Source organism: Trichomycterus rosablanca, chromosome 11, assembly GCF_030014385.1.
Source record: "Trichomycterus rosablanca isolate fTriRos1 chromosome 11, fTriRos1.hap1, whole genome shotgun sequence".
NCBI lineage: Eukaryota > Metazoa > Chordata > Actinopteri > Siluriformes > Trichomycteridae > Trichomycterus > Trichomycterus rosablanca.
The window spans coordinates 30,375,864-30,398,979 of NC_085998.1; the positions used below are offsets into that span (position 1 = coordinate 30,375,864).

Consider the following 23,116-nt stretch of genomic DNA (forward strand, 5'->3'; position numbering starts at 1 on the left):
ATTGTTTCCCCTGATTGTTTTGCGTTTTTTACCTATAATACCCATGTATTATTGTATTACTTTGCTTATAGGACTGGTTTATTATACAGATCCCATTATGAACCTGTCCAGCACAGTGGGTAGCACTGTCACCTCACAGCAAGAAGGTCCTGGGTTCGATCCTCGGGTAGGGCGGTCTGGGTCCTTTCTGTGTGGAGTTTGCATGTTCTCCCCATGTCTGCCTGGGTTTCCTCCGGGAGCTCCGGTTTCCTCCCACAGTCCAAAAACATGTAAGTGAGGTGAACTGGAGATATAAAATTGTCCATGAAAAACCAGTGTATAAAACATGACGGTAAAATATAAATAAATAAATAAATAAATATGAACCCGTCTCGTGCAGGTGAAAAGAAGTGGTCAGCGACTGCACACGTTGAAGAGGGTGATGTGTTACTTATGACCCTCCTTGTTCAGGAGGTGAAAATACAAATTGGGTAATTGCATATGTCTGAACTGGGAGAGGGCGGCACGGTGGCTTAGTGGGTAGCACTGTTGCCTCACAGCAAGAAGGTCCTGGGTTCGATCCCTAGGCGGGGCGGTCCAGGTCCTTTCTGTGCTGAGTTTGCATGTTCTCCCCATGTCTGCGTGGGTTTCCTCCGGGAGCTCCGGTTTCCTCCCACAGTCCAAAAACATGCAGTCAGGTTAATTGGTGACACTGAATTGCCCTATAAGTGAATGTGTGTGTGTGTGTGTGTGTGTGTGTCTGCCCTGCGATGGACTGGCATCCTGTCCAGGGTGTTACTGTGTGCCTTGCACCAATTGAAAGGCTGGGATAGGCTCCAGCATCCCCCTGCACCCTACACAAATCCCTGCTTACCTCACAAAGTTGGACTTCTTGCCCATTTAGGTCCTAAACAAGGTGTCTTAGAAAAACCTTTCTGGCCTTTATCAAAATCAGTGCAGGAACAGCTTACAATATATTTGTTCATTGGGCTCTTTGGTGACAAATTGCACATTTTTGTTGTGAGTTTTACTTAAATATTTAATTTTAACTCTAACACCTACTCCTGTCTCTGCTTCTTTTCCAAAAAAGGCAGACTGAAACACAAATCTCCGGCTTCTGTGCCATTGACGAATCTGTTGCCCCATCTCATCATAGAAGACCTCGGAGGTTGGTTCAACTATTGTCCTTTTGTTCTTTGTGTTATTGTGTGTATGCTGTATTATAGGAGGTTAGTATATGGCAGATGGTGGAAGCAGGTCGCTAGCTTGTGAATAAAGACAGCAGAGGTGAAAGGATTGTGGGTGGAAAAGGATTTTAGCCTGGTCCTGAAGAAACAGTGATAAAAAGTGGACAGTTGTAAATAGGGTGCATGATCTTGGAGGAAGGTTGGGCACAAAGAATATGCAGAGTAAAAGGAATAACATGACAGAACGTGTGATAAAGGGTGATCGGGACATGATAAGCACAGTAAAACCTGACTTTTCAAAACTCAAAACTGATGACCACATATGCTATGTTTATCAACTGTGTGTTGTTATAATTTACTTCTTGTGATCATTTTAATGAATTGTAAATGCTAGTTGTAAGTGTTATATTACTAAACCATGCTGTCTTACAAAAACAATGATGATAAGAATGACCAATGTCTAGAATCAAGTATTAATCTGTAAATAGTGTATTGTTGAAAATTGCATGGACGTCCCTGAAAAGACGACGTCTTGAAGGCAGCACATGTTGCTCTAAGATCTAAATGTACTTTTCTGCATTAATGCTGCCATCACAGAAGTGTAAATGACCTTTGGCAAGGGCACTGACACAGCCCAACACCATGACAGACCCTGGCTTTTGGACTTGTCGCTGATAACAGTCTGGATGGTCCTTTTCGTCTTTGGTCCGGAGCACACGGCGTCCATTTTTTCCAAAAAAGACCTGGAATGCTGATTATGGAGGTATATTATTAAATGAAATGAAGTTGAGCAGACAAAACATGAAATATCTCAGGTTCATCCTGTCTGCAATCAAATAAAAGTCAAAGTAAATGTAAGGAACACTGCATTTTTATTTTATTTATATTTATATTTCCATACTGTCCCAACTTTTTCTGATTTGGGGCTGTATTTTATACACTCTAAGGAATGAATGTGACTGAAATGCCTGCTTTTAACTTTTGGCCAAATTGTGTATTTAACATAAACTTTTGTAAAATAGCAATGTCAACACTAATTATTTATAAATGATGATATGTAATTTGAGACACAGCAGTAGCAGCGGTAGCAGCACCTCTCTGCATTGTTTCGATTTTAGATCCAAATATTTTATGCAAAAATATAAAATGCATCCGGTAGTAAATTCCAGTACTTTTACATTTTTACCCCTACTGTATGTAGCTCATTGTTGGATTTATCTGGAAGCTTGGACAGCATACCTAATTAATGATGATTTTTAACATGTTGGAAAATATCAGAGCCCTAATGACCTAATGATCAGTGACTAGACAAACTGGGTCACAATTATGACAGGCAAAAACTCTAATCAGTCTAATCATCGATGAAGTCAGTGGCCAAAAAATCTGGCTTCAAATCACTAGATATAATGAAACTATCTAAAACATCTAGCACAGTGTGTGTGTGTGTGTGTATGTGTGTGTGTAATATGTGTCCATAGCAAGGACAAGGCACGCAAGCATATATAATATCAGCACGTTCGCCAAACTTGACACAGCTAGTATGTTAACACTGTAAAAAGTGGTTTACTGTACCTGAATATGAAAATATGCACTATACCAGAGTAGAAGCATAAAGCTGTGAGCAGTTCTCTTCCTCAGTACCTCAGTACCTCAGTACTGTTCTACACACTCAGAAACAGGACACATGAAACACAGCATGGTGAAGGAGCAGAAATATGAGAAATACGGCAAGAATAGGTTCATTATTAAGAAAAAGAAAAAAGAGATAATTGACAGAACTGCTGTATTATTTTTTCTATCTAATAAAATAAAATAAAGCATAGTGAGAACGTAGTAAATCATAAATCTGACTTGATGCTGCCTGAATGCTAAGTACTAATTTGCCACTGCGAGAAAAAGTTTGTGCACCTTTGGATTTTTCGGGATATCTGCAGTACGCATAAAATGTGGTCTGTCTTCTTCCAGTTACTGCGTTTATTTAAAAAAACACTTAAACTCCCCGCTCAGGTGGTGCAGCGGTAAAAACACACGCTGGAACCAGAGCTGGGATCTCGAATACATCGTATCGAGTCTCAGCTCTGCCCGCCGGCTGGGCTGAGAACCCACGTGAACAACGATTGGCCTGTTGTTCAGATAGTGGTGGGATATTAAAAGCTGGATAGGGTCTCTTTCATAACTAATGCAATTACAACCTCTGCTGGTTGATTGATGGTGCCTGCACAGAGACGAGAAAAGAGTGCTGTCAGGGTGTGTCTCTCCGTACACAGTGCTGATCCGCATTGCACTCGTCAAAGAGTAGAGGACAAAATGCATACAGCTGCTGCCCACGTGTCGGAGGGGGTGTGGATTAGCTTAGTTCTCCTCAATCAGAGCGGGGGTCGGCATTGGTGGAGAGGAAGCATGATGCAATCGAGCAATTGGACGTGCTAAAAGGGAGAAAAGACATTTGAAACGGGCTGTGCATGCAAGAAACCCCTCAAACCTCACAGCTGAAGAAATTCTGCATGCAGGAGTGGGAATAACTCTCTCACAGTCGATGTCAGAGACTGGTAGATGGTTATAGGAAACGCCTAATTGAGGTTATTTCAGCCAAAGGGGGAAATAAGGTATAGGGTGTCCTAACAATAGGGTTTTCCTCACAATAAATTTTCACTTTTGTTCATTACATTTTACAGCTTGTGTTTAAAAGTAATTTTTTCAGTTTTATTTGTTTAATGATATAAGCTTCATCTGTCCATACCGTTCAAACGAAGCTTAAATGTCCATATGTTTAAATATGTTTAAAAAGACACAGGTTCTCATGGGTTGTCCTAACTTTTTCACATGACCGTAGATATGTCCTATTGTGTGAGCTGTATGGCAACTGAGGAAACTTCATTACCTTTATGATCAAACCTACTGGTTTTAATGAAATGATTTCAGCTTTACCTCTGTGGTACCACAAAACGGAAACGAAGTATACTGCTTAAACTGTACTTCACCAAAACAAAACAACAACAAAAGAAACGCCTATACACACACTGGTATAGTAGACTGAATACGTGGTTGTTTTTGTTTTGTCCCCCCCCATTTTCTCCCACTTTAGCGCATCCAATTTGTACCCGTCAATCATCCTCTCACTAATGCTGGTCCCTGCTCCTGATTGGGGAGGACGAGGCTGCTCCACGCCCCCTCCGAAACGTGCACAGCAATCGAACATCTTATCACCTACACTTGACGAGCGCAGTGCGGTACAGCGCTGTGTACGGAGAGCCACACCCCCTACTGCACTCCTTCCCCATCTCCGTGCAGGCGCCACCAACCAGCCAGCAGAGGTCGTAATCGCACTAGTCTAGAGTCCCCATCCGGCTTTAGTCCCGGCCCTTATCTGAACAACAGGCCAATCGTTGTTCATGTAGCCACTCAGCCTCAGTCTCAGCCTCAGCCACTCAGCCTCAGCCAGCAAGGCAGATTCAATACGATGTATTCGAGATCTCAGCTCTGGTGAACAGCGTGTGTTTTACCGCTGCGCCACCTGAGCGGCATAAGTTTTAAATCAAGAAATAATCTACTATCAGTTCTCTTGAAATAAATTAACATATAATGACAACGACCAACATTTGTTCAAATGGCTGTGAGAGCACAGTGATGCAGCCACACACTCGTCATCACCACATAATAAAACAACCATAAAAGATTGAATAAAACAAACGAAAAATGCTCTTCCTGTGTTCATGAGCATGTAAACTTGCATCTGTTCGAGCGGGCCTCCTGCTGTTGAGGTCTCCAATGAGAATTCAAGCACTCCTAATACTGCCTAGTAATACTTTCATCAAACTCGTCTCTATTCGCTGATCTTACACAAGAAGTAGGCATGAGCTGGCTGATTAATAACCGTTAATTTAAATGACCTATTTTCCCGGGTTATCATTACTCAATACCAAAAAACTTCCAGAAAGTCCTGTCTTTTTAGGACGTTAGACAGTCCAGTGAAATCCCAGAGACCATGCCTAGCTGATAGCACTAGCAGAAGTAAGATAGGTATGAACAAAGTAAGCAAGAGCAGAGCTCGTGTGGTTGGTTTATCAGTGGCTCCGTCCCTTCATACCCGCAGTGAAATGTCACTTTCCAGGAGAGACGGTGATCTTGCCAGCTTTGGCTAGCTGCCCAATGATCTGGGCTTCAAAGTCTGCATCGTGGACACCCGTTTTACGGAACTCTCCCGAGTAGCGGTTCTGCTCCCAGTAGTGGTGCCAGTTCCCTCGGCTGTCCGCACCGAAGCCGAATACATTGACCTGGAACAAAACAGAGTGTTGTGTTAGGTACCAGTTCTGCGCCAATTATGCTGTGTTTACAGAGGATTCTTGGCATCGATCAGGAAGCTCATTGATGTGCAATAGGCATGTTAGTGAACAGACATTAATTTCCCACTTTACTGGCATCCTCATATCACATATTGCTTATTGATTAGCTTTTAAACACAAATAGTAGCAATTGAGTACAGTATGATGGATTGGGACAGGGATAAAAACACCAGAAAGCTACTTCATCTTGCCCCAGATTGGATACCCATGCCCGCTAATAAAGTTTGCAGGCTAGCACAGCTCATTAGACACAAATGTAGCTATTTGCATTCCTCTGCTGCTTGTGCCAACGCCTTAAACAGACAGTAGGTGTCGCTGATGCAGCAACAAGAAAATAAATCACAGTTCAGCCTACCCTCCCTCAGACATGGCCAACTGTGTCTGTGTGTGTAATGCACCGGACCAAACTGGGCTGACCTTTCTGTATGCATAATAAGAGAACTACAACATGCTGTTTTAAGTCTGTATGGGTGCTAAACAGCGGTAAAACACACTAGCACACCAGAGCTGACATCTCGAGCTCATGGCTTTGAATCTCAACTCTGCCATCTGGCAGGCTGGGCCCCTACAAGAACAATGATTGGCTTGTTGTTCTAGGGCAGCTTGCAGGAGGAAATTCTTCATAACTGCTGCAATTACGACCTCTGCTGGCTGACAGAGATGAGGGATACTGCGATTAGGGTGTGTCTCTATGTACACAAAGCTGATCCACATATGAACTCACCTCATGCTGGTGAAAAGATGCAGTCGGCTACTGCACACATGTCAGAGGGGAGTGTGTTAGTCACAGCTCTCCTCAGTCAGAGTGGAGGTCAACATCAGTAGAGGGGAAGCGTAATGCAATCGGGTAATTGGATATGATTTACTAATAACAATGCCTTAAACAAAACATGACAAGATATTACATTTACAGCATTTAGTGGACGCTTTTATCTGAAGCGACTCATATTTATGACTGAATACAATGCAAGCAATTGACGGTAAAGAGCCTTGCTCAGGCCCAACAGTGGCAACCTGGCAGTGATTCTGATTGCTAGTTCAGCATCTTAACAACTGAGCTCCTCCCAATCTAGTCGGATCCAATTATAATACGATTGCATTACGCTTGCTCTCTACTGATGTTGACCCCCCATTTCCGCTATGTGTGCAGTAGCTGACTGCATTTGTATGAGGCGAGTTCATATGTGGATCAGCTTCGTGTACAGAGAGCCACACCCTGATCCTCATTATCTCTCGACTCTGTCATCCCATCAGTCAGCCAGCAGAGGTTGTATTTAGCAAACCCCCCCTTCCCCCCATTTGAACAAAACAGCCAATCGTTGTTTATGTAGGCGCCCAGCCTGCCAGAATGTTTAGTCTTTTAAGCTCAGATTGATGTAGCCATATACAACAATACAATCCAAAGCTCTATTTCTGGTCATGGACCCAGTGCAAATCTGCAGCAGTGTCACAAACATATTTGCAATTTAAGAACTGGAATATATTTAATTAAACCCAATCAAGTGAATCAAATAATTGAACTCGCTGCCTTTGATGACTGAAATCCATTCCAGTTGTAAGTTGTTTACCTCATCACAAACATGTAAAGCGAAGAAAATGACCAGCATGCCAGTGGAGGGATATCGTCCATGATGCTGTGTCCAGTGGTCGTGGATGTACTTAAAGAACGCTGGATTGAAGATCTGGACCTATGAAACAGAAAGGATTTTACCATCACACATCTACAGGCTACATAACGACATAAAACCTTATAGAAGGATTGGCTATGAGTTCTTTCTGAAAATACATGGCAGCTGCTTATCAAAAACTCACCTGCAACTGTGCTTTTTAATGGCCACTATTCTAGATCAGGAATTTAGAATATGATTGGTCTGGCTATAAACAAAGTGTCCACATTTAGACAGAGAGGTGGCAGTGTTGGGTTGGCATTCCCTACCGAAGTGTTATAAAATGTGTAATAAAATACACTGGGTTTAAATTACCTTGTCCTTGTCCACACGCAGAAACTGCTTCACAGGAGCATAGGTACTGTAGAAGGGGAGGAAGGGATTAGAGGGGCAGCAAGAACGAAAAATTATAAAACAAATATTGCATATTCTAAAGTCTTAATGTTATGAAGTATAAACTATGAAGTCTACTGCAGACAAATCATAGGGCTTTGGGATTATGAGCCTACCAACCATATGTAAACATGAGTCATAGTTCATAGTCCTTTTAAAGATATATACAGTGTATCACAAAAGTGAGTACACCCCTCACATTTCTGCAGATATTTAAGTATATCTTTTCATGGGACAACACTGACAAAATGACACTTTGACACAATGAAAAGTAGTCTGTGTGCAGCTTATATAACAGTGTAAATTTATTCTTCCCTCAAAATAACTCAATATACAGCCATTAATGTCTAAACCACAGGCAACAAAAGTGAGTACACCCCTTAGTGAAAGTTCCTGAAGTGTCAATATTTTGTGTGGCCACCATTATTTCCCAGAACTGCCTTAACTCTCCTGGGCATGGAGTTTACCAGAGCTTCACAGGTTGCCACTGGAATGCTTTTCCACTCCTCCATGATGACATCACGGAGCTGGCGGATATTCGAGACTTTGCGCTCCTCCACCTTCCGCTTGATGATGCCCCAAAGATGTTCTATTGGGTTTAGGTCTGGAGACATGCTTGGCCAGTCCATCACCTTTACCCTCAGCCTCTTCAATAAAGCAGTGGTCGTCTTAGAGGTGTGTTTGGGGTCATTATCATGCTGGAACACTGCCCTGCGACCCAGTTTCCGGAGGGAGGGGATCATGCTCTGCTTCAGTATTTCACAGTACATATTGGAGTTCATGTGTCCCTCAATGAAATGTAACTCCCCAACACCTGCTGCACTCATGCAGCCCCAGACCATGGCATTCCCACCACCATGCTTGACTGTAGGCATGACACACTTATCTTTGTACTCCTCACCTGATTGCCGCCACACATGCTTGAGACCATCTGAACCAAACAAATTAATCTTGGTCTCATCAGACCATAGGACATAGTTCCAGTAATCCATGTCCTTTGTTGACATGTCTTCAGCAAACTGTTTGCGGGCTTTCTTGTGTAGAGACTTCAGAAGAGGCTTCCTTCTGGGGTGACAGCCATGCAGACCAATTTGATGTAGTGTGCGGCGTATGGTCTGAGCACTGACAGGCTGACCCCCCACCTTTTCAATCTCTGCAGCAATGCTGACAGCACTCCTGCGCCTATCTTTCAAAGACAGCAGTTGGATGTGACGCTGAGCACGTGCACTCAGCTTCTTTGGACGACCAACGCGAGGTCTGTTCTGAGTGGACCCTGCTCTTTTAAAACGCTGGATGATCTTGGCCACTGTGCTGCAGCTCAGTTTCAGGGTGTTGGCAATCTTCTTGTAGCCTTGGCCATCTTCATGTAGCGCAACAATTCGTCTTTTAAGATCCTCAGAGAGTTCTTTGCCATGAGGTGCCATGTTGGAACTTTCAGTGACCAGTATGAGAGAGTGTGAGAGCTGTACTACTAAATTGAACACACCTGCTCCCTATGCACACCTGAGACCTAGTAACACTAACAAATCACATGACATTTTGGAGGGAAAATGACAAGCAGTGCTCAATTTGGACATTTAGGGGTGTAGTCTCTTAGGGGTGTACTCACTTTTGTTGCCGGTGGTTTAGACATTAATGGCTGTATATTGAGTTATTTTGAGGGAAGAATAAATTTACACTGTTATATAAGCTGCACACAGACTACTTTTCATTGTGTCAAAGTGTCATTTTGTCAGTGTTGTCCCATGAAAAGATATACTTAAATATCTGCAGAAATGTGAGGGGTGTACTCACTTTTGTGATACACTGTATATATATATATACAGTGAAGCCCGAAATTCTTCATACCCCTGGCAAATTTTGACTTAAAGTTACTTTTATTCAACCAGCAATTTTTTTTTTGACCAGAAATGACACAGGTGTCTTCCAGAAGATAATAAGACGATGTACAAGAGGCATCATTATGGAAAAAAATATTTCCCAGCTTTTATTTACATTTGAACAAAAAGTGGCATGTCCAAAATTATTCATACCCTTTGCAAACTGTCACAGTCTATGGGAAAATCCAAAGTTCTATACCATTCCAAATAGTCCAAGCTGTTCTAAAGCATCCTAATTACCCTGATTCATTGGGAACAGCTGTTTTAATCAACTCAACAGGTGAAAAACAGCAACTCTCTGCAGTTGGTTTGTGGACAGTCATGGCTAAGACAAAGGAGCTCACTAAGGACCTGCGGCTGTGCATTGTGGCAGCTCACAAGTCAGGAAAGGGCTATAAGGCCATATCTAAATGTTTTCAAGTTCCAGTGGCTACAGTGCAAAGTATTATTAAAAAATACAAGACATTCCGCACTGTGGAAAATCTCAGAGGACGTGGTCGGAAGCCAAAAGTGACACCTGTGCTGGCCAGGAGGATAGTGAGAGAGGTGAAAAAGAATCCAAGGATCACCACCAAGGCCATCCTGGTGAATCTGGGCTCTGCTGGTGGCAACGTCTCAAGGCAGACAGTCCAACGGACACTGCACACTGCTGGGTTCCACGGACGCAGACCAAGGAGGACGCCACTTCTCCAGAAAAGGCACACAAAAGCTCGCTTGGCCTTTGCAAATGCTCATCTGGACAAAGAAGAAGACTTGTGGTCTTCTGTTTTATGGTCAGATGAAACAAAAATTGAATTGTTTGGCCACAATGATGTATCCTTCATTTGGTGTAAAAAAGGAGAAGCCTTCAACCCTAAGAACACCATCCCCACTGTCAAACATGGTGGTGGGAAGCTAATGATTTGGGGGTGTTTTTCAGCCAATGGACCAGGGAACCTAATCACAGTAAACGGCATCATGAAAAAAGATCAATACATCAAGATTCTCAACAACAACATCAGGCAGTCTGCAGAGAAACTTGGCCTTGGGCACCAGTGGACATTTCAGCACGACAACGACCCAAAACACACAGCAAAAGTGGTGAAGAAATGGTTTGAATCCAATTGAGAATCTGTGGAGGGAGCTAAAGATCAGGGTGATGGCAAGGAGACCCTCCAACCTGAAAGAGTTGGAGCTCATCGCTAAAGATGAATGGGCAAAAATACCAGTGGAGACATGCAAAAAGCTGGTCAGCAATTATAGGAAGCGTTTGATTGCTGTAATAGCCAATAAAGGCTTTTCTATTAATTATTGAGAAGGGTATGAATAATTTTGGACATGCCACTTTTTGTTCAAATGTAAATAAAAGCTGAGAAATATTTTTTTCCATAATGATGCCTCTTGTACATCGTCTTATTATCTTCTGGGAGACGCCTGTGTCATTTCCGGTCCAAAAAAAAAATTGCTGGTTGAATAAAAGTAACTTTAAGTCAAAATTTGCCAGGGGTATGAATAATTTCGGGCTTCACTGTATATATATATATATATACATTTTTTTTTTTTCGTTATGCATTTTCTCCCCTTTTTCTCCGATCGCTGATCCCCGCTCTGATTGACCTATCACCTACACTTTTTTGATGAGTACAGTGCAGCACTGTGTACAGAGAGACACATCCTGAGAGCACTCTTTTCTCATCAGCAGGCAGAGCTGAGATTTGATACGATGTATTCGAGATCCCAGCTCTGGTTTCAGCGTGTGTTTTTACCGCTGCGCCACCTGAGCAGCCTCAAATAATATGTTTTAATATATTATTTTACTTTGAGCATGTTAACCCAAACAATGTTTTCGTTAAAACTGTACCTTTTCAAATGTCATCTAAGTGTTCGTAAACTCTTAAGTGATCACCTATCATTTCCTTTTTTGTTGGGGTAAAATACGAGATGACCGCTAGCACACTAGCGCCGAGATTCTGAACTTGGCTTTGCCATCGGTCGGCTGGACACACCTGGCGGACATAATTGGCAGTGCCAGCAGCAGATACTAATTGGCCACCATATTTGCTAGAGCAGGATGACCGGACTATGTGTGGGATCTTCATACGCTGTATAAGGACCCTGATTGGCGGAAGAGACGCCTGTGCAGAATGCAGGGGCAAGAAGAGGAGGGCAGTGACATGCTCTCCTCGGATGCAATCGGGTTTCCCTCAGCAGCGGAAGACAAATTGACTGCGCTAAATCGGGAGGAAAACGGGGAGTAAATGCATTAAAAAAATACCAGATGACACGGAGGCCAAATATGGACAAATATAAGATTAAAGAACTGTTTTCATAGTGGTTGACCTTTATAAAGCGGACAGTAAATATAAAAAATGTAAAAATATAAAACCTGTACACATAAAAGTCCACTGTTAAAACAAATAAACCCGAAAACAGGTGAACTATAATGAACTAAGGGACTGACAAATATATTTTGTCCCCCAAAACAAATATCACTGTTTGAGATTTGCAAATAACAGCAGCGTTTTTGCGCCATCAAGCCTCCAAATATACAATAACACACCACTTTAATGATAACAAACTATTATAAAGGCTTGCTACAGTAAGCCTTTATTTTAGCTACCTGGAATTCTCAAGAAGCTACTAGAACTTTGACTGGAACCAGATTCTGTAGTCAGAAAATAAAACTTTATTTTTTAATCATTTAAAAAAGATGTTTTCCTCACTGTTATTTAAATATGGTGAAACATCTGTGGTGTTTTGAAGGCGGTTTAACATACAAATTATGGCACGAGCTCATGAAAAGCTGTTTACAAAGGAGGATCTTGGCGTCCTTGAAGAAATTCTGTATTAAGAATTAATCTCAGATTCCTTTCTCTGCATTGTGCATTAGCAGAGGCATTACATCTGGCAATAGAGTTTAGTTTACAGAAGCTGTAGCTCATTATGCATATTACATCTGGACTGCATGTAATTGCACTATGTTTGAGGTGCAGAGTCAAAAAAGGCTGCTGTGTAATGATGACAATAGTCAATCATAGAGCCAGTTAATAAGATCATTTTAAATAAAGACACCAATGTCAAAATGAATGGGTGATCATTCACTCATCTAATACAGGTAACTGGTTTGACAGTTTACTTAATGTAAAAACACATAAAACTATGTGATATAGAGTGGAATAAAACCATTTAAGAGCAACCGTTGACATTGCTAATTATTAAAAAAGTATTCCTTCAGCTTCTTTTTCATGTATGATTAGGGTTGCCTAATATGAGCAATCGCATGTCTGTGGTTAAAAAGTAACTCAATTCAGCACAAAAAATCACTGTCAATCACTTCCAGCACCTTAGCTTTGGTTGGTTTACATCTGGTTTTGGAAGGCGTAGAAAAGTAGGAGCAATATTGTCCGGCACTTGTACAGAACTTAGCAAATCGATTTAATATACAGTATAATAATATTAAATTTTAATATTTCTAACCTGTTTTAAGCTAACGTCCTATTTTTAACGTAATCCTTGCCCATTTCAGAGAGAGAGGGGCAATATGTATTGGGCCTTTTTATGTATATGGTTTATAAACTGGTCATGCATTTGTTTGTTTCTGTTTCAGCTCAGTATATCTAGCTTACAGTATGTTGGCAAACGAAGGTTACACAAAGTACTAAATACCAATAATTATAACATCTGGCTTTGTTAACTTTTATTTTAAATACATTCTCAGCTTGTAGCTCACAGATGTTTTTGTAACCATCTTTGCCCATCGTGGCAATAATTCCAAAGCTGGCTATAAGAGCTAACTGCAGAAGCATGAAGATTTATGTACATAATTTGTAGTTGTAAATTTGCCTAAAAGGATCCTTTTTTCAGAGTGAATGCTAGTTCTTAGAAAACGCTACTTAACATATGCCTGTAACTGTATGTACTGTATGTGTGCCAATTCTCACAAGCGAATTTGGCCGGTGGAGAGGGCGCTGGTAATCCAAAGCAGGTCCAGGGTCTTAAAAGGCACCAGAACAAAGCTAACATTGGCAGCGAGGTTCTTGGCACTTTCTGGGTACATGAAATGGTGGGTGGTGTGGCTGCCCACATCTTCTTCATAGCCAACTGTAGGTGCCAGGTTTATTCTGGAAACATGAAGAGAAACAGAGCTGAAACACTTGTTCAAACACTTGTATAATACAGCTCATGCATTTTCATTGGCACAGAATGTTATTATTCTAATCCTTATTATAATCCATCATGTAGCTTTGGTAGAAATGAACAGATAGATGTAATCAGAGCGTTTGTTTCCATTGGCTATTCCATTACCATTGCTTGAAGTATGAAGGATAACAAAATGATGCGACCCATAAGGCACTTTCATGATAAGATGTAATACAAGATAAGATGCCTCCATTTTTTACCTGGTGTGTTGGATATAAGCAAAGACTTTGCTGCAGTTTCATAAAGGGCTATAAACAATGACACAAGGACCATAACTCAAGCTATCAAAGATTAGATTGAGACAGATCAATCAATACCTACAAATAATATTCAGGGTGCAAAATGTCCTTCTTCCTCCCACAGCAACAAACATACAATCAGATTTTGGGAGTAACAATCCATATTTTCTAATAGGGTGCACTCTTAAATTGTATTGAAGACAGATGTCAGTATGTCCACATGAGGCCGGGCATTGTCCTGCACCAGGAGGAACCCAAACAGCATCCCAGTACCTAACAGCAGTCTGTCACATGTGCTTAGTGTGAACCTGCACTCATCTGTGAAGAGAACAGGGTGCCAATGTGGACCTGCCAATTCTGGTGTTCTCTAGTGAATGGCAATCAAGCTGCACAGTGCTGGGCTCTGAGCACAGGTATCTTGAGAAGATGTAGCCTTTGTGCCACCCTTCCTGCTGGAGGTCATTCTTTAGGGCTCTGGCAGTGCTCCTTTTGTTCCTCATTGCACAAAGGAGCAGATACAGGTTCTGCTTCTGGGTTGACGGCTCTGTCCAGCTCTGCTTGTGTAACGACCCGTGTCCTGGTATCTCCTCCATGCTCTTGAGACTGTGAAGCTTCTTGCGACAGCACATATGGATGTGTGAATCCTGGAACAGCTGGACTAACTGTGCAACCTGAATGGGCTTCTCGAACTGCCCCATGCTACCAGTAGTGACAAGGAAACTAGCAAAACTAGAGAAGAATCAGTCAGGTAGGATAAGGAGAGAATAACTGTCTATGGCTACCATCTGCAGGATCATTGCGTTTTCATGGGTTGTTTTGCTGTTGCCTCTCCAGTGCACCAGTTGTCAGTTTCATTTGCACCAACAGAATGAAGAGTAAAAGTAATAAAATCAAAAGAGAAATAAATGAACATATAGAGAAGTAATGATGATTATATTTATGATTATAAATCATTTTGCCTAAACTCTATCTTTGCATGTACGTATTCTGTGCATTGAAATGTTAGGATCCTCAAGACTTTATGTGTAGCACCACTAGTGCAGAGGGATTCAAAATGCAATGGCACTGGGTAATAATATGTACAGCTGCAGGTTTCTGGGCTTTGACGCACTGGCTATAATCTGTTTCACCTTCCTTGAGCAGCAGGTTAGAATGCCAGAGCACAACTTCGTCTTAAGCTTCAATAGAAATAGTATTAAACATTTTCCTTTTTCAAGATTTAATGCAAAAGACACACAGATTAAAGGCTTAAGTCTGGGCTTTCTTTAGAAACATGTGCATAGTCAATCAAGACAGACAAGGAGCTTAGCATTGATGATATTTTTGGTTTGGCCTCAAAAAGATGTATTTACAGATACAATGCCAGTCCTGCAAGACTTTCTAGACGTTTCAGGCTGTTACAAAGGGTGGTGCAACAACAAATTCACTCCAGACTCCAGTACTAGTTGTGATTACAATTTGTTTTAAATCCATACTGCTTGTTAGCCACAATGCTCACTTGCTGTTTAGGATATGATGATGATGATCTGAACACCATGCTGTATTAAAAAGTAGGAACCAGAGCTGGGATCTCGAATACATCGTATCAAATCCCAGCTCTGCCTGCCGTCTAAGGCTGAGCGGCCACGTGAACAACGATTGGCCTGTTGTTCAGATATGGGTGGGACTAAGCCGGATGGGGTCTCTCTCCCATGACTGGTGCAATTACGACCTCTGCTGGCTGATTGATGGCGCCTGCACAGAGATGAGAAAAGGGTGCTCTCAGGGTGTGTCTCTCCGTACACAGTGCTGAGCTGCACTCGTCAAAGTGTAGGTGATAAGATGCATACGGCATGCTGCCCACGAGTCGGAGGGTGCGTGGGTTAGCTTCGTTCTCCTCAATCAGAGCAGGGATCGGCATTGGTGGGGAGGAAGCATGATGCAATCGGGCAATTGGACGTGCTAAAAGGGAGAAAAAGGGGAGAAAATGCATAAACAAAAAAAACAAACCAAAAAAAAAACATGTCCCTATTTTAACATGTACATTTGCAAGAAAAAAAAATACTGAGCTCATTTGAATGACCAGAATTTCTGCTTATTGTAATGACAAATGGTCTTGTCCGTCCTGAATATACCACTTAAACACTGATGTATGCTCAATGGAGTGAGGTGTTCCAGTTCAGTTGTGATGGAAGATTGTAGGTTAGAAGTGCACTGTCCTGTAAAAACTCTACTTTTTAAATTAAAAACTGTTTTAGATGAAAGTCCTGCTCGAAACAGATTTTAGACTGAATACATACTGTATGTATTTTAGTATCATATTCTGTGAATACATGAGACAAGAGCCAAAGAAAAGAGGGAAATGCCACTGCACACAAACAATAAAAACATAATCCCAACTGTAAAGCATGGTGGTGGAAGCATCACGGTTTGGTGCTACTTTGTTGCCTCTTGGCCTGGATTGCTTGTAATAGCCTAGGAATAAATTAAAATGATCAGGAGAGCACTCGGGGATTTCTTTGATCACAACAAGTCTTCATTTCTCACCTCATGATGTAGTTGTGGTCATCAATCTTTGGGCCATATCCCGCTCCACGTAGATTTCCAGAGTTGCCCACCACAGCACAGCGCAGACAGCGGGCAGGGTGCCACGAGCCATACGGCGAGTGGCTTGGGATCACCTGAAAAAGCTTCGGTAGCACCTGCTTGATACTGTGGGGTTTAAACTGAGGCTGCAGCATCTGCCCATCAACCAAATACACCAAAGAGAAAAAAGACAGCAAGGAGACAGTGTTAATTTGTGGTAAACAGTACAGTACAGTGCAGTTTAAAAGTAGTTCATTTCGTTTTTAATATTTTTGGATATTTGTCACATAATTTGTCAATAATTGTGACATTTTTATTTGTCATTTTTGTAGAGAAGGACCAATTCACATTCTTGAGGTTCACAACGATTGCAGGTTCTCCTAAAGCTTGACAGACAGTTTGCTGATTCAGATAGTGTGGCTAGTTTAATATCATCCAAAACAACTGTTGCAGCAATGAAAAATACAAATAAAAAACGCAGAGTTTCTCACATTTACTTTGACTTTTATTTCATTGCAGACAATTTGAACCCAAGATATTTCCTGTTTTGTCTGCTCAACTTCATTTCATTTGTTAATATACCTCCATTCCTGCATTTCAGGTCTGCAACACATTCCGAAAAAAGTTGGGACGGGGGCAATTTGGGGCTAGTAATGAGGTAAAAAAAAAATTTATAACAATGATGTGAGTCCAAACAGGTGATGTCAACAAATGTGATGAGCAAAGATGATCAGAGGATCTCCAGTTTGTCTACAAATGTGTGAGAAAAGTATTGAAGTGTTTAAAAACAATGAACCTCAAAGAAAGATTGGAAGGGATTTGCATATTTCTCCCTCTACAGTGCAAAATATCATTAAACGATTCAAGGAATCGATTCAGGTCTTTTTTGGAAAAAATGGATGCCGTGTGGTTCGGACCAAAGACAGAAAGGACCATCCAGACTGTTATCAGCAACAAGTCCAAAAGCCAGGGTCTGTCATGGTATGGGGCTGTGTCAGTGTCCTTGGCAAAGGTCATTTACACTTCTGTGATGGCAGCATTAATGCAGAAAAGCATTGATTTTAGAGCAACATATGCTGCCTTCAAGACGTCATCTTTTCCAGGGACGTCCATGCATTTCTCAACAAGACAATGCAAAACCACCTGCTGCACACATTACAAAGGCATGGCTGCGGAAGAAGAGCGTACGGGTACTGGACTGGCCTGCCTGCAGTACTGACCTGTCCCCAATAGAGAATGTGTGGAGACTTTTTGCATAAAAATGCAACATTGATAACCCTGTACATAGCTTTGTCCTGTGCTTGTGTTTGAATGAGTCTGTGGGCACTCCAGTGGGGCCAGTAATTCCTAGCAGATGTTTTCTGTACCCTTGTGCCAGCTGTTTTTATTCTGAGCTGGCAGAGGGCTTGGGGAATTTGTGTGCTCAGCTGTATATGGAACCATTACTCAGCAGGTTCCAGCACTCACGAATATAAAATCACGAAATAACCCCAGGACATGTTCTCAAGGAGGGTAACATTTACCCTTAACAGGCTGTTCCTCTCAGACTTCTGTCTGTCCCTACATTACACATCTGCTATTTTTAATATGTCAGTTTCTGATTGGTGCAAATCATCACATAAGCATAGACACCATTTATACTTTAGACATCAGTTCTGGTAAAAGATGATGTGGTTTACATTTATGGCATTTAGCAGACACTTTTATCCAAAGTGACTTACAATTATGACTGAACACAAGCAATTGAGGGTTAAGGGCCTTGCTTAGGGGCCCAACAGTGGCAGCTTGGTGTTGGTGGGGCTTAAACCAGCAACCTTCTAATTACTAGTCCAGTACCTTAACCACCGAGCTATCACTGCCCTGGTTTAAGTTTGTGCAGCTGTATGTGTGAAGGTTCCCAATCAAAATTGCTTTGAATGCACTGAGACCATCCCTGTCTGTGGTCAGAATACACGAGATGGCAGGCTGTGTCACCACCCAGGAAAGCTGATTCTGATTTTTGCCTGTGGCTGGAAGAGATGCAAATGTTAAGGCTCAACGGCATGTGCAAACTTTAGACCAGAGGTCACTAACTGGCGGACCGCGGTCCGGACCCAGAAGCTGTCCCATACGGACCCGGACCTACAGCCAAAACAGAAGGTTATGATTTAAAACCTGACGGGGCACTTCTATTTTAACTGGCACAGCTTTTGTAGACTTTGCGGTAGTGGTTTAGTGGATGAGGAAACGCACAGAGAAATTGCAGGCGAGTTCCCACGTGACACCACTCAACGCCAATCAAGTCTGTGCATTCCAGGCGGTGAACATTGCGACTCTACAGCGCAGACAGATGAGACAGTTAGAGGCATGTTGCACATATAAAGACGGTAGAAAGAAAAAGAAAGATAGCAAATGTAGAGGAAACAAAGGGAGAGATACAGACGACTGCGCCGGAGAAAATTGAGAAAAAGACGGGTGAGACAGAAAGGGAGAGAAAAATAAGGAACTAATGGCGCTCTCCAGAAAAAGAAAAGTAAACTGCGACAGTAGAGCATTTAGTCTGGAATGGACAGACTCATTTCTGTTCATACTTTCCACTGGGAGCACTAAATATTTTATTTTCTCTTATTTTGAAATGCAGCCTGACTTTTATTTAGTAAATGAGACAACATTATACATATCGGCAGTCATACATATATGCTACGTTACGTGACAATAAATACTGTCTAAAAGTTTTTGAATTGTACTGAATTCATTTGATTTGACAGTCAGGTATTGATTACATGCAGATGTTGATACAACTACTAGGCTAAATAGTTAGACATTATGATCTTCTGGACCTTTGCTTTAAGAAATTCTCTCTAACTGGACCTCTTTAAATTTTAGTTGAATACCCCTGCTTAAGACTATCAACAATATAACAATTACTTCTCTTCAAACATTGTGCTAACACTTAATGCAAAGACGCGAGCAGTTGTAGCCTAGTGGTTAAGGTAATGGACTTGTAATCAGAAGTCCACTGCCAGGTTGCTGCTGTTGGGTCCTTGAGCAAGGCCCTTAACTCTTAATTGCTCATTTTAGCTATCAATATAGAAGAAAAACAATCTTACTCACCACCCACCAGTAGTAGACATCTGAAGGCAGCTGGACGTTGTCCCGTGTCCACAGGGGACAGATATCTGGCTCATAGTTCTCATCGAACCAGTCCGACACGCCTGGATCGTCCACGCATCGGGCACAGGCACATGTCTTCTGCTGGCTGCTCTCTACAGCCCCCAGCTTGTGGGAGCCTGGGTAACTGGGAACCAGCTTCACCTGTCGCGACACTTCCCACCCAGCATACTCCAGGTAGGGCAGGCCAGGGCCTCCCCTTAGCGAGTAAGAGAAGAGCAGCGACGTGAGGAAAAGAAGGGCCAGCGATGCTAGCAGCACCCAGACGCGAAGGGAGCAGCGCATGCCCCCGGGTGATGTCCGAGCTGTCCGCTCGATTGGCCCCCCGCCAGGTATCCAGGGTCTCAGTTCGGCCAGGCGCTGCGTCCGAGTCCAGCCGAAAGTCAACCCCCAACGGCTCTCTCGCTGCTGAGGAGCGCAAGCTGCGCGGCCCCCCCACTGCCATGTACCAGCCCCTGCCACCGTGCCCAGCCTGCCTTCTGTACCAGTCAGTACGTTAGCTCACACACACACACACACACACTCTCACACACACACTCTGCTTCCCACACGGTGTTCCTCAGAGCTGTCTCAACCTCATCCTCCTTCGTCCGGGTCACACACCTGTTTACCTGGTCCCAGAATCTAATCAGAGTATGTTTGAGCCATCCGGTTCCCCCTGCAGTGACAGCACGATGAAACAGCCCTCGCAGATTCCGGGCATTTCAGCGTCTGTCAAGCGAAAGCTGTCATCCACGTGAGCTGTGGAATTGTCAGAGTAATCCAGCTTGCGCTTGCTCTAGTAAGCTCTCAGTTCTAGTAATACCTTACAGTTTCTGAAGGAAACGGGTGGAATTGTCCAGGAATGTCGAGCCTATATCTTTTTCACTGTTTTTCCTTTACCTCTGGTGTTTAATAGTAGAGTACTGTCAAACGTAGTCTCTGGAACATAGCCACCCTTTCCTGTTAGCATCCAGCTCGTAGAATCATCTGTGTAGCATCTGGGAGGTTACCACACTGTAGTATGTAGTTGGTAACAGCACATAAATAGCGAGCGTGTCACTGTGTCAGCACAGTAGGCATTAAACTGGACTGTCTGCCGCAGAAGGTGGGACTGATAAACAGTTCTAAATAATAATAAAAAAAGGTCTCTTGGAGTCCCCTGAGCTCCGAGTTAAAAAATAAACGAATAAAAGTAGACCTGACAAAAGCAATCAATGACTAAGTTGAACAAAAAAGGATTTTAAGGGTCTCTGTAGAAAATCTTCGGCAACCTTAATACGTCCCAAATAGGAGCAGTTTATAAGGGCTGAGTGGGCAATCAATGAGTAACTGAATTACTGAAAAAAACAGAATGAAAAAACTGAATTAAATTCCCAGCAGCCCAGCAGACCTCTACAAAACTGTGTGCTTTCTATACCGTCCTCAATCAGTTATAAATTATGTCCATAAACGGTGCCTGCGGTGTAGTGAAAAGTTTAATTTCGATGAGTGAATATACCCTTTCCTGCGTTTGTCCTTTAATTTCCTAATTTGCAATGCTGATAGTGCTGCCGTGTGTCCACCTTGGCGTCTTCCCTCTCTGCCAAAGCGCATCTGCTAAATTTCGATCACGGAACAGATAGGTACTGGTGTCCAGATGCTGCTCGTCCGTGCTACTCTTTAGATGTTCTAGGGACCATGTAATAACCTAAAGAGAGGCAGAACAAAGAAAGCATTTTAGAAATCTGAAATAGAAGTGCAATGATCTTGACCTTTTATGACCCAGTCCAATATCTTTACAGCCAATCTGGATTGCATTATGCTTCCCCTCTACTGATGTTGACCTCCAGTCTTGACCGGGGAGAGCCGTGACTAACACACGCCCCCTCTGACATGTGTGCGGTATCCGACTGCATCTTTTCACCTCCATGAGGAGAGTTCGTATGTGGATCAGCTTTGCGCAGAGAGTCACACCCTGATCCCATTATCACTCGTCTCTGTGCAGGCGCCATCAATCAGCCAGCAGAGGTCGCAATTGCATCAACAAGCCAAGCATCGTTCGTGTAGCAGAGCTGAGATTCAAACCGACGAATTCAAGATGTCAGCTCTGGTGTGCTAATGTGTTTTACCACTGCACCACCTGTGCCCCATTATAGAGTGTTTTATCACAAACACTTCCAGTGTCTCAGAACCAGCATTAACTTCTTCAGTAATTTGAGCTACAGTAGCTCGTCTGTTGGATCAGACCACATGTTGGTTTACCACTCTTCCTTCCTTGGACCACTTTTGGTAGATACTGACCACTGCAGACCAGGAACACCCCACCAGAGCTGCAGTTTTGGAGATGCTCTGACCCAGTCGTCTAGCCATGACAATTTGGCCCTTGTCGTCAAACTCACTCAACTTTGAGGATAAAATGTTCACTTGCTGTCTAATATATCCCATCCAACAGGTGCCGTGATGAAGAGATAATCAGTGCTATTCACTTCACCTGTCAGTGGTCATAATGTTATGCCTGGTCGGTGTATATACAATATATATAAGTCCCCCATGTCATGGGCACTAATGCACCTGCATACCATGACAGATGTTAGCTTTTGCTGATAACACTCTGGATCTGGGCGTCTGTTCTTTCCAAAAACAATCGAACCATGGACTCATCTGACCTCCGCACCATTTCCACTATTTTTTTGAACCATCTAATTTGAGCTCAGGTTCAGAGAACTCGGGACATTTCTGCACAGAACTGATATACAGCTTTCTATTTGTGTAAAAGAGTTTCAGACTGCATTTCTTGTTGCAGCGGCAGCCTGTGTTAAGTGACAATGCCTTTCCGAAGTACTCCCATTCAACAATGGTTTTATGGCACACTGAGTACTTCATCTTTGTTTTTTTCGGTACATTATACAAAAAAGGTTGCAGACTCCTGCTCTAATTAACGATTCACAATCTGGTTTGTTCTATTATTGCACAGATTATGTAGAGGTGCTGAACCATCCTTAGCATTCCCTTATCACCCGTCATTCTCATCCCTAATTCTCTGCATGTTCTGCTCATCTTTTATTCTAATTCCCAGACCTTGTACGAGTAATCTAACGCGTTACTATTTCCAATCCAGTAATCAGATTAAAGTTACTTATCCAAATTACTGTGCGTTACTATTTTTGTCATTTTCCTTAGTGAAAAGATATTTTTGCTTTCTTCTTGGCAGGGGCGGAGCCAGGGGGTGGCCAGTGGTTGCCATGGCCACCATAAAGTAATCTTCGGCCACCCCTCTGGGCCCCCCACCACCGCTTTGCCGGCAATTTTTTTTGCGGAAGCATTTCTGCACGCAGGAGCAGCGCACCTCAGATGAGTAGTTCTTCACCAAAACAGTGCAGTAACACACTCAACATAAATGTCAACCACCAACACAATTACAGAAGTACAGTAGTACTATTTAGTAGTATTCGTGGCGCGCTACGAGTAAAAGCGCCAGCTGGCTCTGCGCATTCCAGTGTTGCCAGATTGGGCGATTATCCGCCAAATTGGGCGGATTTTGTTGGAAAACAATTTAATAGCAGGTAAATAACA

At 42.6% G+C, this 23,116-nt stretch overlaps 1 protein-coding gene across 1 annotated transcript; it reads right to left on the minus strand.

Moving 5' to 3' along the window:
* Positions 1-4,048: 4,048 nt before the first annotated feature.
* Positions 4,049-20,050, minus strand: st3gal2 (ST3 beta-galactoside alpha-2,3-sialyltransferase 2). Its single transcript, XM_063004688.1, has 6 exons — positions 19,526-20,050; positions 16,394-16,587; positions 13,370-13,549; positions 7,492-7,537; positions 7,078-7,197; positions 4,049-5,440 (listed from the first exon to the last, which is right to left on the minus strand). The coding sequence occupies exons 1-6, from the start codon at positions 19,865-19,867 to the stop codon at positions 5,267-5,269; spliced, it is 1,056 nt and encodes a 351-aa protein (XP_062860758.1). The 5' UTR covers positions 19,868-20,050; the 3' UTR covers positions 4,049-5,266.
* Between the last annotated feature and the right edge of the window lie 3,066 nt (positions 20,051-23,116).